Source organism: Clytia hemisphaerica, unplaced genomic scaffold (genome assembly GCF_902728285.1).
Source record: "Clytia hemisphaerica strain Z4C2 unplaced genomic scaffold, Clytia hemisphaerica genome assembly, whole genome shotgun sequence".
NCBI lineage: Eukaryota > Metazoa > Cnidaria > Hydrozoa > Leptothecata > Clytiidae > Clytia > Clytia hemisphaerica.
The window spans coordinates 19,058-38,126 of record NW_027104416.1 but is presented as its reverse complement, the minus strand read 5'-3'; the positions used below and the strand labels follow the sequence as shown (position 1 = coordinate 38,126).

The window sequence follows — 19,069 nt, the reverse complement described above, 5'->3', positions numbered from 1 at the left end:
ACACCGGACTGACACCGGACTTATTGCGTCCGGTGTAGCGAAAGGATACTTTTTGCCACCGGACAAATACACCGGACAGTCCGGTGCGTCGGCAGGGTCCTCAAAGAGGACGTCCTGTTGAATAGTGTTGAATAATTATGTAGTCCAGCCATAAAAACAATAATAGAGCCATGCATAAATACTGTATATTCATGCATATTGTAATAATTATGCATGGTTTTATCATTGTTTTTCTGCTGGACTACATAATTATTCAACAGGGTGGCCTCTTTGAAAAAAGGTCTATTGCACCCTGCTTTTAAGAAATTCTACAATTTTGATACCCATGTAATTTGCACAATTACTCAGAAGTTGGTCTATTACAAGCTTATCACAGCAGACTGCAGACAGTACTATACCAGACCCTATCAATCGAACTTGTCGAACCAATCAAACAATCGAACTGCATCGAACGATTAAAGTTCTATTAAAAAATTTTAAAAGATTGTGAGTGTTCGATTAAGTGTGATCAATGAGTTTCGGTTCGATTAGTTCGATAAACCAATTTTGTTCGACAAGTTTGTGCTGCTCTGCCGCCGTATATTAACTTCTTTTCAAAGCCAAATTTGGAATGTAAATCGGGAAATCACTTACGATAACGGGTTACACACTTTTCCTGTATCCTTTTAGCGCCAGAGGTAGGGTGGTTAGGCCAAAATTTTCCCCTCAAATTTTGAAAACCAAACTAATTTTATTTGAAAGTCCTTACCTTTGTGAGAAAAATGAGGGGTCATTTGTTAAAATTGGTTAAGTAGTTCCAAAGTTATTCCATTTTTAAACCACAATCTGTAAAAAATGAACTGTCTCAAATTGACTGGGACAATGCGTTTTATGAATTAAAATCTGTAGAAAAATTTGAAAAACTGTTGAAAATATGCGAAAAAATTGTAGAAAAATTTGTTCCAATTAGGAAACCTTACAAAACGAACAAAAATAAAAGAATTCCGAGAGAAAGGAGGATTCTAATGAGGAGGCGTTCTAAGCTAGAAAAACGATTCATCTTGGCAAGAAACTGTTTTCAGATAAAAAAAATCAAAACCCAACTTGTTGATATTGAAAAACAATTACAAACCTCATACAGGAAGAGTACTACAACTGCAGAAAAGAAAGCGTGTGAAGCGATCAAACTAAATCCAAAATATTTCTTTTTTTATGCTAAAAGACATAGTAAGACCAAAGCTAGAATTGGTCCTTTAATAGATAAAACAACAAACAATTATGTGTCTGACAGTAAAAAAATAGCAGACATTCTTCAAAAACAGTACCAATCAGTCTTCAGTACACCACTCGAAAACGCAAAATATAATGATAAAGACAGTGATTTTGTTTTGACTGATATGGATTTTACGAAAGAGGACTTTGTTGAGGAGATTGGAATAATATCCAAAAATGCAGCACCAGGACCCGATGGTTTTTCTGCAATCTTTCTCAAAAATTGTAGTCAAGAACTAGCAACTCCTTTTTGTTCAATCTGGAGAGAGTGTTTTGATAACGGGGAACACCACATCTCTTCAAAGACAGTCATATCATTCCTATTTACAAAGGTGGGGACCAAGGTGAAGGCCAAAATTATCGGCCAGTGTCACTAACCTCGCACATAATGAAAACTTTTGAAAAGATTGTGCGAAAAAACATTGTTAATTATCTAGAACAGGGCTCGAAATAACGGTCGGACATCGGACATTGTCCGACCCAATTGCTGAAATGTCCGACCCAAATCGATTCTAGTCGGACATCATGTCCGACCCAATTACTTTCGGTGCCTTCGAAAAATTTGTCAGATGCGTTGTGAAATTTCCAAAAGAAATTGTAATTTACATAGAATTAGTAACTTCTTTATTTACACACAAAAACTCTCAAAGTTGCGATCATTAGTGTTAGATATTCATTTTGTGTGATGCTTTTTCTCAACAAATGAAAGCATGCTTCAAGTAAAAATCATGGGCTTCTGACCATTAATTGACATTTGTTTAGATTCTTCGTGATCAATGTAAAATTCTATCAGAAGCTTGTATTAGACTTGAAGTATACCCCACATAAAAATCAATCGGACATGTCCGACCCATTTTACTTTAAAAGCCTTAGGACACGTCCGACCCAAATCAATTTTTGATCGGACAGTGTGTCCGACCACCTAAATATCGTTATTTCGAGCCCTGTAGAAGCGAATAACATTGTTAATGACTCCCAACATGGCTTTCGACAAGGTAGATCTTGTTTGAGTCAAGTTGATCATGCAATTTTGTTACATAAATTGTCTCAGCTCGGGATCAAAGGAAAGCTATTGCGATGGATTGAATCGTTTTTGAAAGGCAGAAAACAATCTGTTGTTGTAAATGGCTTCAAATCCGAAAGTGCCCCTGTCATATCAGGAGTACCTCAAGGAACAGTACTTGGGCCAATTTTGTTTCTTCTGATGATTTCTGATATTGATGATAATATCAGGTATTCAATCCTTGCAAGCTTTGCTGACGATACTAGAATGCTTAAAGAAATCCAAGGAATAATTGACACGTTCAAGTTGCAACATGATCTCAACATAGTTTATGATTGGACTGAGAACAATAACATGAAACTAAATAGTTGTAAATTCGAACATTTGAAATACGGTAAAGATACTGAATCAAAAAGTTTATCAACCTATTTCACAACAAAACTGTAATTGAAAACAAAAACTCTGTCAAAGATCTTGGAGTGTGGATGAGTAGTGACTGCTCATTCACTGATCACATCAATAAAAAGATAGCAAAAGCTAAGGACATTTTTTTGAGAACATTCAACAACAGAAGCAGTGATGTTATGATAACGTTATGGAAATCCTTAGTTCTCCCTCACCTCGACTACTGTTCTCAGCTTTGGTCACCAAACAGAACCACCAAATTGAACAGATTGAATCCGTACAAAAGAACTTCTTCAATAAAATCAAAGGCCTTAGTGCTTTCGATTATTGGGAACAATTGAAAATGTTGAAAATGTATTCTCTACAAAGGAGGAAGGAGAGATACAGAATTATTTATATTTGGTCGATACTAGAGGGTTTAGTACCAAATTTCAGCCACACTGAAGGAGATGGCACTGTAAAAGGTGGTGTCTCGTCTTCAACTACAAGCCATCATGGTCGAAAATACCAACTATGAACAATCGAACGAAGTAGCTTTCGCAAATTTATTTGTGAGAGCTTAGCTGTACAGGGTCCAAAACTCTTCAACAGTATTCCCTCTGACATACGAAATATCACTGGCTGTTCAAAAGATTCATTCAAGAAACGACTCGATAAATATCTGTGCTCTATACCCGACGAACCTCACATTACGTCGCGACAAACAAGATTGGCTGAATCAAATGCTCTTTTCGATCAAATTATACGTGTTGGGCTCAACGAGCTGGACAGATGAATATCATCAAATCAAACTGAAGTATACGAAAGAACCACCTTTTCAAGGAATCGTCTCCCTACCACGCGCAACCAAGAAATGACCTTTGGACAGCACCGCAAAACATTAAAGATGGCGGGTGAATTCTAGCCTTCCGCGTGGCGGGGCGTGAGGAGTTTTGCTGGCACGGTCTGAAAATCGGCCCGATGACTGTTAAACTTTAGCCTATTGCTAATGAGCTGGAAATGATAGCTAAAAACAAATTTTACCAATGAAAAGCTGTAACCCTTAGCTTTCCAACGATATATGGTAGTCCTGATAAAAATTTCAGGAAAGTGCCGAAAAATCGAAATTTCTTCTTTTTTCTCGATTTAAAGACCGCCCGTAGATTATCCAAAAGGCTACCACGTGACAAACTAAAGTACTATCTTTCACGCGTTTTATAAAAAAAACCTATAACTAATTTAGCTCAATAGCGATAGCCATTTGAAAATTGGTGGTCAAGGTAGACGGTGGTGCCACAAATTCCGAGTCGCCATTTTTTCACCTTGATGTCTAATAAATGGTATATTTTTTTATTGAAGGTAGGTAATGGGATGGGGTTTTTTTCTTTGTTTTCTCTGATAAATTCTGAGCATTTAAAAAAAAAGAATGAACAAGTTTGGAGTTGTTAAGGATAAGTTATGATGGATGGAATGTTCTAATTTTGATTTTCGACTTGTTCCATGCAAAAAATCTTAACGAGTGCGCACCCTACCAGAGGCGGTTTGTTGGGGCGTAGTGTTCCGCCACTCGGCCGCGCGCGCAAAATCGCTTTATTCCAGATAGATAAATATTCAGGTACAATAAACATTAAGCTGTTAAGTCCGGGAACTGTCGAAATGGCAATGGCATGCAAGGATAAAGTTTTTGCAAGCGGGGGAAGATATGAGGATTTAATATCATCAAACTAATCGAAGTTTTTACAGACCGAACTAATCAAACTGCTATTGCTTCAAAAATTGTGAGTGTTCGATTAGGTTCAATTAATTTTTTTAATCGAACTTTAATCATTCGATTCAGCCACAAATTTGTTGTCAAAGAGATTTAACAGTAATTGAAAATACAGGCCAGATATCTACAGTCCCATGTTTCGACTAATCGTCCCAAGTTAGAGCAGTTGATGGTACACACATCAAACTTTCAAAACATGCAAACTGAAAACAGTATATGACACTACACATTCTTTCTTGTGCAAGAAAACATTAAAACCCCTGTTTTGATATACAAGACGTCAAGCGCAAACGTTAGTAAACGTTAGTAAAAGCCGCTGTAAATCAGGGGGTTCGGATCAATGTTTTGATTTGATCATTTGGCGGTTCTATCCCCAGGAGAATAATTTATGTTCAGCCAAATAAGGATTATTTTTGTAACTTCGCTGGTGATTTTTCAGCTTGAGTTTATGTCTAATGTTATGGTTTTTGAAGTGCTTGTTCTAAGAGATGAGCGATTATGATTATTTTTAGTTTTCAAGAGAAGCTAATTTAATTTTTCTTCTACAAGATTACACTTGTAATACAATATAATGCCAATTATGCATGTAAGTTTTATTTTAATACTTTTATTTTGCATAAGTTTTACATATTTTTAATGCAATCTCACCATGTTAATTTGGCCACCATAATTTTTGCAAACACTTCAATATTCAGATGGAAAGGCAAAAAGGTCTATTAAATACTATCCATTGATGATCCGCAGCGCTATTGTAAAGCTAGAATTGCTTCTCATACTCTTTGTTTGAAAAAATGAGTGACAGATTAAAGTTTTTCACGAGTGTGGGAGAACTTAAACCTATTCTCAGTGCCATGTTGAACAGTAAAAAACTCCAGCTTAAATTATGATAGCTCCATGTGTTGCAATGGATAGGCAGGAAACAGCAACAACATCAAAGTTAAAATTTATGTTGGAGCTTGGGTGGAGTTTTGATTTAAAATGGTAAATTGTGATTAGGAGAAATTATATTTTTTCATTATATCAGGCTGTTGGTGATTAGGCGTCAAGCACTTTCTTGTTCTCCAATCTTATTGACCATTTCAATATTTTAAGGAAAATTTAATTGCTTGTAATTTAGTGTTAAAGCATACTATTTCAAAATAAAAAGCATGATGTGAATACTAGTGATGGAATTTTGTGAAAGATGATACTCTCAATAAACATTTCACCTCATCCAAATAATTTTGGAAAATGAGTAGCCCAGCTGGAGTTGAGAAATGCTTTGAAGAAGCTCAGGACAGTGGAGTACTAAAGGTCTGCCACAAAGGCTTAAAATGTTTTCCAAATTTTGTGGATGAATATGATTTATTGGATGTCCTCAATGTTGGTAAGTTTTTGGTTCTTTTTATTATAAAGATTGATTATATGTATTTTGGTTTTGTTACTAATAAGGAATATTAGATGTTCAACAGTGTATTTTGATAAATGATAAGTGTGATTTTTATTTCTTTAGACATCTCAAAGAACAGATTTGTGGAGCTTCCACAAGAGGTTTTATCCTTCGTCATGATGGAGAAGCTAGTCGCATCACATAATTTCCTCAAGACATTACCTGATCTAAGCAACTTGAATGCTCTAACTTATCTCGATATAAGGTATTGCTCCATCACCGTGAATTTTGATTCTACCTTAAGTCAAGTTTGTAGGAGGGCAATCCGCAATGCTTCTACCATTTTCAAAATGACTTGCATAATTAATCATATTAGTTTTCCTGAGACTGAAATTGACAAATTATTTTTTAATCTCTTGTTTCCCCAATAATAAGGTAATTTATTTATATTAATGACAGGTGATAAGACTTTTCAATTTCATTAAAGAAAAGAAAGCATGTTTGAAAACTAATGTTTACAATAGCTCTTACTTATTGGTCAGCCCCGGTGACCCTTCAAATCCTTTTCACGATTTTTTTCCCGGAGGTCGTCGTCAAGACTTTCAAGTTTGAATCCGATTTCGGATTATTTTGGGAAAACAAGTTATCGGGAAAACTTTGGCGCGAAAAATATTTTTTCTTGGAAGAGAAAAGAAACACATAACTTCATTAAAAGATTTGCGCATAATAATAAAAGAACACTATAATTAAAAAGAAGAAAGTGAAAAACGATTTTTTTTGTTTATTCAATAAATTGAAAGAAGCTATTGTATTGTAAATAAATAGAGGGTGTAAAAGAAAGTTTTTTGTGATTGGTTTTGAGGCTTTCTTGTCTGGAGCGTTTTTGTATGTAAGAAAGGAACGTCAAAGTGTGGCGTAACATAAACTTAGAATCGTCATAACTTTTGATTGCGTTATCGAAACTGGACGGAATTTCCTAAGCAGCTTCCCCAATATAAAATGTCCCTATTCATTCACATTATACTAGGTTCGACACGCCATTTAAATCAATCTGAATCAATTGACTATGTGATTACTAGACAGCTAACCGTGCCCCGGGGGAGGCACTTAGGCAAAATTGGGTACGGGGACGTGCCACTTATCAGAGTTTCTTTTTTAGGCTCTGAAGATATCTGACAGGTTCCCAAATTTACTAATTTTCAAGATGTGTATCTGATAGGGTCGATTTTTTATTATTTTGGACAATTTTTAGGATGGAAAACACAAAATCTTTAAAATTTTCGTCTACTTTTATTTTCAGGGCGAAAATGGGAAAAATTTTGAATTTTTCGTTTTGACAAGTGCCCCGAGGGGTAAATCACTAAAAATTAGGTGTACGAGATTTTGATTTCTTTTTGATTTTTGATTTCTTTTTGATTTCTTTTTGATTTCTTTTTGATTTTTGATTTCTTTTTGATTTCCTTTTGATTTCTGATTTCTTTTTGATTTCTTTTTGATTTTTGATTTCTTTTTGATTTCTTTTTGATTTTTGATTTCTTTTTGATTTCTTTTTGATTTTTGATTTCTTTTTGATTTCTTTTTGATTTTTCAAAAAGGTGTACGTGATTTTTTTCAGTGATTTACCCCTCGAGTGCCCCCCCTGAAGTTCAACCAAAATGAGCTTTTTAACCTCTTTGGCTTTAACATCGAATTAGGTTTCTTGATTGTACTTCCTTCTAATCGTTTTAAGCTTATTGGGCTGACCTTCCAGTGCAGCTGGTTTATTTTTGTTTGTATTTAGTCAAAATCAGATGCAAACTATACCAGTACACACTTGTTCGCTACCCTTGAAGATACTAAAAGCCAGTCATAATAAGATTACCGTGATTCCTTGTGAAATAGGACTACTCAGTAAACTACAATCCTTGGTAAGTATCTTAATAATTCATTTAAACCATCAATACATTTAAAAATACCAGACAAGTAAAGCCAAGGTAGATGCGTAACCAAAGCAAAATAAAGCAAAACAATATCTCAGCCTTTTACAAGTCTTTCAAATTCAATTAAATATGCACCTTTTTTTGTTCACTACGTTCGTTCCAAATTGTGCTTTGTAATTTAAGTCATTTTCTTGTTTTATCCCCTGAATTTGACTTGGTATTACTGCATTTGTTTTCCATCATTCTATTCATTTTATACTTTTCGTCATTAGGATATTTCTTGTAATGAGTTGACGAACCTGCCATCTACATTAGGCGACTTAACGTCTCTCAGGATGTTAAATGTTCGTAGAAATGTTATTGTATCGCTGCCTGATGGTAAGTTACTAGAGGCATGATTTTTGAGTAAATTCATCAAGTTCAATTGAAGTGATGCGGTGATTGTTAATTTTGAGATTCCACCCAGATTTAATATCACTAACTATGATGAAGTAATAGAGGAAATCTAGCTGTCTAGCTTCAAAAACTCGTTGTTATATTAAAAAAAAGTTTAGACTGACTGAAATGTTTCGACCCTAATTTCAATTTCAATCTTTTATTATTCTAAAATGTTGTGGTACATTTTTCTAGTTCTGGTATTGAATTGCTAGTGTTTGAAAACAAAGCCAAAAAGAATAAAATTTCACACAATAGATTCTTTTAAGGATCTTTGAAATTATTAATTCATTACATGCAGCTCCTTCCAAGCAAGTGAACAGGTAGAATTGCAATATCATGTCAACTTCTCATATGAATAAATATAATGTACTCTGTCCACTAACACCAAAATTGTATTTTTTGTCTTTTGGTAGAGTTGAGCAAGCTGAAGAATTTATGCAATTTAAACTTCTCTTGCAATCGCATATCAAATATCCCGCCAGCTTTTCGTCTTATATCATCTTTAATTGAACTGGATTTGACCAATAACCCACTATCATCTCCACCTGCACAGGTAATTAGAATTTAAAATCATCTCAACAAATAAATCATATGAAAATTTATCGGTAAAAATTTAAGTTCAAAGATCATGTCTTATTAAGGAAATTCATTTAAAAAAGAGCTTTTTGTGGCATGTATTTCTACAATAATTTACAGTGATGCTTGTAATGGCATATAATTTCTTCATAGAAGGTTTTTCCGTATAAAACTAAAGAATTATTTCATGGATTTATTCTATTCTACCTGAAAGCCAAGGACTGACATCCAAAGCAATTCAACTATGTTTCTTTGTAATGATCTTAGTGCATTTTTTGTTCTTTTATTTCTTTCAATATTAGATATGCTTAAAAGGAAGACTACACATTGTAAAATTTTTAAGTATGGCAGCCCAACAACAAGAAAAGGTTTGAGTTACTTTCATAGAGTCCACAATGTTCTAAGTTCTTCTGTTGTGGACAGATTTCTGTCTATGCGAAGTATAAACAGAGACTTTCCTACCAGGATATTGAAAATTTGAGCTGTTTTGTTGTGTTGGATTCATTTTCCATCTCAGACAAAAATTTTGCTTTGATCACTACGTCCAAATACATTTCAGCATAAAGAAATTTCAAATTTCTCATTGTTTTCATTTTCAACAACATTATATTAATTGGAGTGACCCAAATCCATATTTTATGTTTCAGAATTATAAAGAAACCAGTTTATCTCATATTATAAAGGTAATATGTTAATAAAAGCTGTAAGTCGAATTCTTAACTGATTCAAATCAATTTTCTTGCTTTTCAGCGTTGGTCAACAATGTTGAAAGATAAAGCAAATCGATCACCATCAACTAATAGTCTAACAACGACAAATAAGTAAGTGCTGCTTACAACAATAACTCCTTATTTCTGTCAAAAAGGAATGACTCAAAAAAAAAATGTCCAGTTAAAAAAGCATTTTAAAAGGCATTATTAATATCTTAAAAACAGATTTCAGTTTCAATAAATTTTCATCAAAATTGAACTTACCAACTGACACAAGTATTACTTTGAGAATTTTGACTTTTTTTACATTTTTAGTGACAGTGAGAAACACATGACAGATAAGCAACTTGGAAATGAAGTTCATGATATTATGGCTAACGGTGCCATCAAAGAAATGGATGTTTTATCGGTATGTTCAGTCTTAAAATGCTTTAACACCATCACTGCCAACTACGAGTATACTCGTAAAATACCAGTAGTTATTCAAAGGACCATAACTTTTGACACAGAAAACTTGTGATTGCCTTTTCATTGTATTTTTGAAATCTACGTGGCATTTTGCGTTGATTGGTGTACAATTAATTCACTTAAAGTAAAACTCAGACCACCGGAGCCTCAGAAAGTCAAATTTTCGATAAAATTCCAAAAAGAATTCAATTTCTGAAAAAAGGTAATGTGCGTGTTAAACATATCAATTTTGTTGGCCGATGCAAAAGAAAAAACAACCAAAAATATGTTAAGGAATTTTTAAATAATTACAGCAAGAATTTCTCGAGTTTTCTTGATAAATTTCAAAACCAAGCCGATAAATTAACCTGTGCAAAGCGCAATGTAACATTGTACTTGTATTTCATAGATCTATTGAAATGATAAAAGATCTCTAAGATGGCATGTTTTTAACTGAACGATGTACACTTTTTTAATAAATAATCTGACCTCATTGCTTTGAAAATCGTGGAACATTACATTCTCAGCTCAGCTCAAGGATGATAGTGATGTGATTTTAAATCGACATGAACATTATTACTATTATCAGTTGAATGAATGAGTGAAACATAAAAAGCCTTGTGATGTGTAACCAAATCAAAATAAAACACAACACATTTTTTCTTTTTTTAACGATATTTCGACCTCTTCCGTGTCCTTTTTAAGTTAAAATGCTTTAACAACTTTAACAACTAATCAGTTGAATGAATATGTTTTTAAATTTTGTATCTGTCTGACTTTTTTAAGGATACGTTGGAGAAGGAATTGGTCGATTCTCCTACAAGATCTGATTCTTTCACTCATAAATCCGAAGTAAGATTGCTATTTGATTAAAGTTTTGATATAAGACCCATAGATACCTCTTAAAACAGTACATTGGGTTATTTGTATTCGGGTAAAGTTTATTTGGCAAAGGTAAAAAACCCTATCCAGTGAATAAGCAAGGTATTTTGTGAATGCTCGGTTATCAGAAACTTTAATTGATGCTCGTCACGTTTAATATAACAAGCTTTCTAAATTGTCAAACAAGAATTAAGGAAAAAATTCTATTTTACCTAGAGCTCCTAATATTTCATCAAAACTAATATTAGCGAGTTTATGTATCGGAGTAAATCGAGAGCGACGGTAAGAAGGCAACGCAAAATAAAGTCGATAGTTGATTCACGGCTTTTTACCGCCTTTGCTCACCTAAACAGACGACGGTATTTGGGTGTTTTTACAGTCGTCAAGCAAAGTGGACAGCAATTTCGGGGACATGTCAACTTTACCGTCCTCCTTCGATCTATTTCAAATACATAAACTTGCTAGCTGGTGATACTTAGTTTTTAAATTATGTTATTAATCTTATGTAATGCCTCATAAAAATAGTGTAACTTACCTACTCAACTTGTTTAGTGCAAGAGAGTTGATCTAAACCTTCCATAATCTCTACTAACCTAGCCCAGGATCAACTTAAGGCTCTTTAATCGCGCTCTTCTTGTCTGCTTTACCAGAAGCGACTTCAAAAATTATCAGAAAACTAACTTTAGTCAGAAGAAGACTCAGGTCTACTACTAACCTACTACTAATCTCTTTTTCATTTAATCAATTAACACAGCTGGGTATGATGTCTTCTTCTGATGGTAATGTTCTTCTTTCTCCAATCAAACCCAAGCTACCTCGAAAACCAGAAGGATTAACATTACAAGAAAACCGAGAAAAACAAAGGATCCTACAAGAAAAAGGAAAACTTACACCGCAATTCAAGTATGTAAAAGACAGGGATTAATATGTTACAGTGTGTCCAGAAAAAAGCGGAGAAGAATGTATCAATGAAAAATCCATAAAATAATTTATTTATTCTACAGTGGAAACTCCATAATTCGAAACTCTACAACTCGAATGTTTCCTGGACTCGAACAAGTTGTTTTGTCCCTTTACTTAACATGCCTGATAAGCCTTACTCCAGTTTTCTAAATCTACATGTTTAAAATAGGGTTTATGAGATTGGTTTTATTACTTTCGACCTTTCACAGGACAAGAATGCCGACACCGACTTTTCCAACAACGGACAACCAAATGGTGACGTCGCCGACACAAGGTACCATGTCTCTTGACCGAAATGTCGGACGGCAAGTGGGTAGCCAAGTTAAAAGCAAAGACTCAAATGAGAAGCTAAGGTATGAACATTTTTCTGTGATAGACAATAAAGAAATCTATTACAGTGACAGTGAGGAAGGTATTTGCTTATCAAAAGTTTTGAGAAAAGGTTTGTCCTAAAAGGGTTAGGGGGCCTTAAAAGTAAAGTACACTACTTCTTCCGGCACAGACTTAAAACTCTCTTTCAAACTTTTGTAGCACTTAACAGTTAAGAGCTGAGTTATGGTATATAAAAGTTTAATCCAATCTTCTATTCTTTGTTGTTTGTTTGTAATATTTTAGTAGAAAGAATAGTTTGATGCGAAGAATGTCATCCTTCTTTGGAAGAAACAAGAGGTAAATCAATGAGAAGTTTGTTTACTTTATAAATTTACCACTTAGCTAGTATGTATCTTTGTATCAGCAGAGTTTAGGTTGCAGCTTTTGTTCTCAGTTTAGAAGTACATGTGAAACAGTAAATTTTAACTTTTTTTTCTAGATTGTCAGGCTTAATGCTTCCTTTATTCACTTATTCGCTTAAAATGAGATCAAATTCAGCATTGGGCTTTTTCTAAAATCTAAAGCTGGGGTGCTGCTTAATTTATCATTAAGCCAAAATTGAATGTCGTGTTCTTATGAAACAAGCATGTATAGGCTTTCAGCAGAAACATTTTAAATCATGAATATAACTGATATTCTTTTTCATAATTTTGTTGTTTTCAGGTCGGAAAGTCTCACAGAAGAAGAGGTTTGCTATGCTTATAATGTTCATATTCTTTCCCACTATATATTTTTCTGTTCTTCTTTTTTTTTCTTTTAACTTCTAATGACATTAATTCTAAACCGTTGAATAACTAAGAATAACCGGAACTAAACCTTACTAACTAAAATCTTACTAGTTGTAATTCACATATACTAATCGAAATTTATTAACTGTCAATTCAAACACACTACTACTAAAACCAAAAATCGTTACAGTTGCCTCGCTCTAATTCGAATTTCTATTATTCAAATTTATCTGTAATTTGAGCTAAAACATTGGTCCCCTTTCGCAGTTGAAAAGTAGTGTAAAATACTGTAATTCGACTATTTCTATAACTCAAAGAAACGTCTTGCTTTAAGATCGAATAAGAGAGAGAGAGTCAACTGTACGCAATTAATGTTTTTCGGTCTCACTGAAACCCTATAGTTGCCGAAATAAAATAAGTGAAAACATAGGGTAAACTTGTAAACCTACTCTTTTTTAGACATCACTGGGTGTTTACAAACGCTAATATAAACTAACCTGCTTGCTAACCAAAATATTCATCGACTAGAAATACATTTTCAAATTTAACTCTAACTAACAAATCATACCTCCAAAAGAAGTCAAAATTTTAAAATGTTAAATTCTTTTTCCAGAAATTAAATAACATTGCAGCACGCAAAGAACAATTGTTAAAAAATAAAGAAGAAATAATCAAGTCTAGACAACGCTTAGAACTCATTAAATCCAAAACTTCACAACGAGATAATAATATGCTGGTGAGTTTAAGCATAACCATAACTTTCAAATTCAAGAAGGCCGTCCCTATTGGTGCATATGAAAGTGACATCTCCAGAGAGTCATGTGTGTAAAAATCTCTATCTCTTCATCAAAATGCCTTGTCTTACGAAAGACCAGAGAGTTTGAGTTTGTCTTGAGTATGCCAGAATTAATAATATTTCCCCCAACGGATAAATTTTCTTCTTAAGAAATTGTGTCAGTAATTTCGCCACCAATTTCGCCACCTGGCCCTTTAACTGTATTACTTTCCTGCTCGTTTCTTTTAGGAAGTGTAAATAAAAACTTTCCGTCATCTTTTGAAAAACCAGTGTATTGTTAGGGTTAAAGGTCGTAGAGGCAGAGACATAGCGAAAAACTCTTTTGGCAGAACTGTGTCATCCGACCCCGCGTTTAACATCTGAACCTTGATCCTCTTGGTATAGTCTTGGAAACAATTTGCAACAAATCTGATGAGATTATTTTGAAAGTGTTTTTATTGCGATTGAGTTGGACGCAGTCTCACATATTTATAAATGTTCTCATTCATATATAAATTCTTTCTTCTAGTCTCCTGGTGATAAACCAGAGCTGTCCTCGCCGGTAAGAAATAAATCATTTTTTGGCTTTTTTCACATATTGCTCTTTCGGAATTTTTTGGCTGGTAAAAAAGATTCTATCCTGCTCTCAGAGCTACTTATGCTAGAGCGAGGAATTTGAAGCTTTAACGTTGAGGCATAATTTTCAAATTCTTATACCTGGACCTAATTTTAAAATGTTTACTTGAAGTTAAGTTCAACTGTCATCTGTCTGGTAAAAGAAACTGAGCTCAATATAGAACTCCATTGTTGTATTGTAAGTATGTGTCAAAGAAAGTCATTTTCGAGTCACCCGGTATAACTATTGTAGACTGGTTCCTTTTATCACAAAATGATAAAGTGATTCGAGGTACTAATACTTTTTATCGTTTCCCGTTTGTTTTAGAATTCAACGAGCAGTCATACTTCGTCAGATTCAAACCAAGCTGGTGTAAGTATTTTTATAAAACTCTTCAATGATTGCCTTTCCATTATTAAAACTGTCTGATAATTGGATGGGTCACAGGCAAGAAACAACAAAATTTAATTTATTTATTAATAAATTTTCTCTCTACTCTATGGTAGAGCATCTTCAGATCTTTCATAACTATTTGTAAATGCTAGATGTCATATGATAGGTTTTTTATGAGTGTTATGATAGATCTGAAGATGCTCTACCATAGAGTAGAGAGAAAATTTATCAATAAATAAATTTTTTGTCGTTTCTTGCCTGTGACCTATCCAAATATTACAGTTTTAATAAGTCTTTTTGTCTTTAAGTCTTTTTGTCTTTGCAACACTTAGTATGTTTTCCCTTTTGAGTTAAATGAGAAAATTATGTGCCATTATCTCCAATCGCGAAATAAGGTTGTAAGACCATGCGTTTTTACACTTCGTTAAAGGGTTTGGGGACGAGTATATCAGGTTCGTTAGTGACGTAGAATTTCTGAACCTTTCGCTATTCGTCCCTTTCAAACCCAAATGCGATTCTCCCCAATAAACTTTTTCAAATTTGAAAAAATTTTCATTGAAAATCTAAAAGCTATGACATTTTGAAATATGAGATTAAAAAAAGGTAATTGTCGTTTCTCAGGATAACCAAGGTTCATGAATTTAACCACTCGGTCAAAAGTATAAATTTGAAATATTATTTGCAATTATTTGGTTGCAAAACGCAGGTTATATATTCAAACTTGAACGCGTTTTATGAAATGATGTAGAAAACCTACATCGCTTCCAAAGTTTCAAACACTAAATAAACGCATACATATGAGTCTAGTATTCCTTTTATTTATCTTGTCCTTTAATTTCTTCCGTAGGAGGTTGTATTCGAAGGCATTGCAAAACGTGGATCCTTGAAACAAAGGAATAGTAAGTTTTTCTTTAGTTGAGTGTCTTATTTCAAAGCTCTTGAATTTCGCGAATGACAGAGAAGGAATCTTTATCCTATTAAAAGTAGTAAGGGTTTATCCAATAAATTTAGTTACCGCGAGATTTAATTCCTTTAAAATTTGCAGAAAATTTCTCAAGTATTGGTATGTATAACATGTATAGATTTAGGGGAGTGTACAGCGTCATTAGTCTTTTTTCAACCTTCTATTTCTACATTCTTTGATGACCAGATTTTATATGAGATTTTATGAAGATAAAAGATATACTTCAGTTTTTGTACTGTGTTTGGAAGGTCTTTTTGAGGTCTAAGGCATAGTGACCATTCAAAAGGTATGTACGTTCTGAGAGGGGGAGGGGGTCTATCGAAAAGCGTACGAAAACGTACGTGGGGAGAGGAAGGGTCAATCAAAAAGTGTACGTATGCTTTAAATTTTTTTCAAACTGCTTTTACAAGTAATTTGTGTAACGTTTTATTTGAAAAAAACTAAACTAAGTTTTAAGTCTCCTTTTTCCATTTTAAAAATATCTGGAAGACGTTTTCGCACACGCGGGGATACGTACGTACTTGGAGGGGGAGCGTACAAAGGGAAAGGGTAGTCGAATTTTGTCTAAATTTGAGAGTACGTATTAGTTTATGAATGGTCCCATAGTAGCTAAAATTTTACAATTGATTTGAATGATTTATTTTTGTAGCTGAAAGTTGTATAAGGCATTGGCGAGCCTCGACCCCTAAGCATGAAAAGAAGTTCGGAACAGTTCCTAAATAGTAAATAAAGTGAATATTTTAGTATCGAAGTATTTTTTTAGAAAATTTCGTAAGTCGCTTGACCAGCATTGCTAATTTATCTGAAATCGAGTCCTAACAAAGTTATATCTCACACCAGTCCCAACTGCATCAGTGGCTTTCAATAAAAAGACTTGCGGTAATCAGCGTTGTTGAAGTTTTTAATTAGATCATTAGCAACTCCTTAGTCATAATTTAGGCTATAACTCACTTTAATAGTTTGTAAATAAGTATTTATTGTTTTTTATACAAAATATAAAAATGTGAATAAAGATCTTGCTTCCTGGCAATTGTGTTTTGTTCTGCCTTATATTTAGGTCTTAGCTGGAATCGCCTTGCTTTCAGTTTTTGTCTTGTCTTGTTTTTTTTTTAGAATAGAAGGTAGATTGTTTTGATGAATAATTAGCAATAATAGTCTTTAGATGTTAAAATTTTCAGCAACTCTAATAAAGGCAGTACTGGAAGAAAAAATCGAGTTTTTTTTTACAAAATCTTTTTCACCAATAATGTCATGACGTATGGTTTAATTCTTGTTGTAGATAAAATATTAAAAGACGGCGCTTCTAATTACACAATGAGGCGCTTCTACGACGTCGCTAAAGAAGAATTCGAAAAGCTAGAAAAATTAAGAGAAGTATGTATAATCACCATGGCCGTTGATTTGACTTATTTGCCTTGTTGCTGCCATGGCAACGCTGCTTCTTTTAACAAAACTGTCAACGATTCAACACGTCATTTAGTTGTTAATAAATTACTATTTTGCAGTTTTATTGGATTGCTAATTTATTGATGCCGTTGAATCTTTTTACGTATTTTGTAATTTAATTTGATTTTCAATTGAGTCACTGAAATACATATACAGATTTTATTTTGAAAGTGTCTTAACAAACTCAAATTTCAGACCAAACCACACTTCTAAAATGTAAGTATTTCAATACATGTTACTTCAATGTTCTGAACTCTTTCCTCGTAGGCAATGGAATCAAAACTGCGGATCAAATTACCGGACGACCTACCAGCCTCGTTATCGGACGGAATAGTATTATGTCATCTGATTAATCATTTACGGAAAGGAACTATACAAGTCATACACGTACCAAGCTCAGGAGTAGTAAGTTTATAATTTTAAACCTTTTTTTTATCCTCCTGTTAGTCAATTCATGTTTTTAATGTGTTACACCTAAAAACATAGCGGTCTTAACTTCTAGTCTGAATTTCAAAACATTCGAAGCCAAACATACAAGCATTATAGAAAGAAAGATGGCGGACTAGTCAGCTCAACATGGACACGCTTTCTATTATACATTAAGGGAAATAATTTTCTCGGAACTTATTTTTGCGGAACTTATTTTCGCGGAGCAAGGGTACTAAATGGGCGTATTTCCGGAACTAATTTTCGCGGTAGACGCCCAAAAACGCGAAAATAGTTTCCTTAAGGTATAGGAAGCTCGATTCAGCCAAATAGCCAGAAATCAGTGATATCGAAAACCTCGGTCTTCTACCTAGGAGACTTGATGCTGCTTGTCTCGCTTGGTATTTCAAGCCATGACGGTTATCCTTGACTTGCTTCTGCTTTCCTTTACTAAGATTTCTAACTAAGATTTTTATCTTCTTTTCTTCTATACAGCCGAAACTAACGATGCCAAAATGTCAAATGAATGTTGATGCGTTTTTAGATGCTTGTCGAAGGGTGGGAGTTGAAAAGGTATGGAATTTATTTATGATGAAAGAATTCATTCAAAATAAGAGAACGAAAGATACTCGTCCAAAAGATTTATATTCTAGCCCTGCAAAACATAAAATGTGATTCATTCATGTTATTGGTATGGCGTGTGATATACCGTAAGTTGGTCTAATGTCGAGCTCCCTCTTCCAATTCTGACACCCTTCTTTAGAGATAGAAATAATAGGAAGATTGGAATCACTTATAGGAAACTGCTCTATCTTACAATTCCTGCATTACTAAAAATAGACAAAAAGAACGACAAATTTCATAAAAAACGACAAAAAAGAACGACAAATTTCATGTTTCGAAACTTACTTACGTTAAAGGAAATTTTTAATTCAATTCTCTCGAGCTTTTGTACAGTGCCTCGTAAAGAAAGTTCGAAATAAGTTAGAAAAATAATGAGATATTTTGAGAATATTTATATTTATAATTTGCAGATTAGTTTGATGTATCTTTCATTTTTTTCAGGTGGATGTTTGCACTGCACCAGACATTTTAGAGGAGAAATCACCAATAAAATTATGCAGGACTGTAGAGGCGTTAATGCAAGTCATGGGCGTGGCTCCGCCCCAGATAAGCATCGCCAAACCTACAACGCCTAGATAGGGTGGTCTATGTAATGGTTAATTAATATAGAGTATGATTTTATTGAATGGAGAAATAACGGATCAAAAGTTGGTACAATTTCACATTGCATTTTTTGGGGGATGTCGTTCACTGGAGAATGGGAAAGCTAAGGGTTTCACGGTTTATGCTTTGGAATCGGAATAAGTTAATTATACTTTCATGGCATTTGGTGGTTTTCATTGGATTTAACCATTCAATGTACGTTCAAGCCGTGTTGTGGCGACTGTTTGTTCTTCAAGTGCAGATTTTCAATTCCGTCTAACTGGTTCAGGATATTCGTCAACAACGCAATAGACGATATCGGATTTAGATAAATGCAATGCATTCTGGTTTCTAGGGACTCTCAAAGGAATTATAATAGATCAATTATAATAGATTATAATTCCTTTGAGAGTCCCTAGAAACCAGAATGCAT

The 19,069-nt window shown here is 33.8% G+C and overlaps 1 protein-coding gene across 1 annotated transcript; it reads left to right on the top strand.

Moving 5' to 3' along the window:
* Positions 1-5,487: 5,487 nt before the first annotated feature.
* LOC136820267 (leucine-rich repeat and calponin homology domain-containing protein 2-like) lies at positions 5,488-18,798 on the top strand. Its single transcript, XM_067076464.1, has 21 exons — positions 5,488-5,772; positions 5,899-6,040; positions 7,556-7,682; positions 7,967-8,072; positions 8,546-8,685; positions 9,011-9,076; positions 9,459-9,529; positions 9,734-9,827; positions 10,652-10,717; positions 11,502-11,650; positions 11,920-12,063; positions 12,326-12,379; positions 12,746-12,770; positions 13,424-13,546; positions 14,115-14,147; positions 14,529-14,573; positions 15,442-15,493; positions 16,838-16,932; positions 17,272-17,409; positions 17,926-18,003; positions 18,496-18,798. The coding sequence occupies exons 1-21, from the start codon at positions 5,637-5,639 to the stop codon at positions 18,631-18,633; spliced, it is 2,022 nt and encodes a 673-aa protein (XP_066932565.1). The 5' UTR covers positions 5,488-5,636; the 3' UTR covers positions 18,634-18,798.
* The last annotated feature ends 271 nt before the right edge of the window (positions 18,799-19,069 follow it).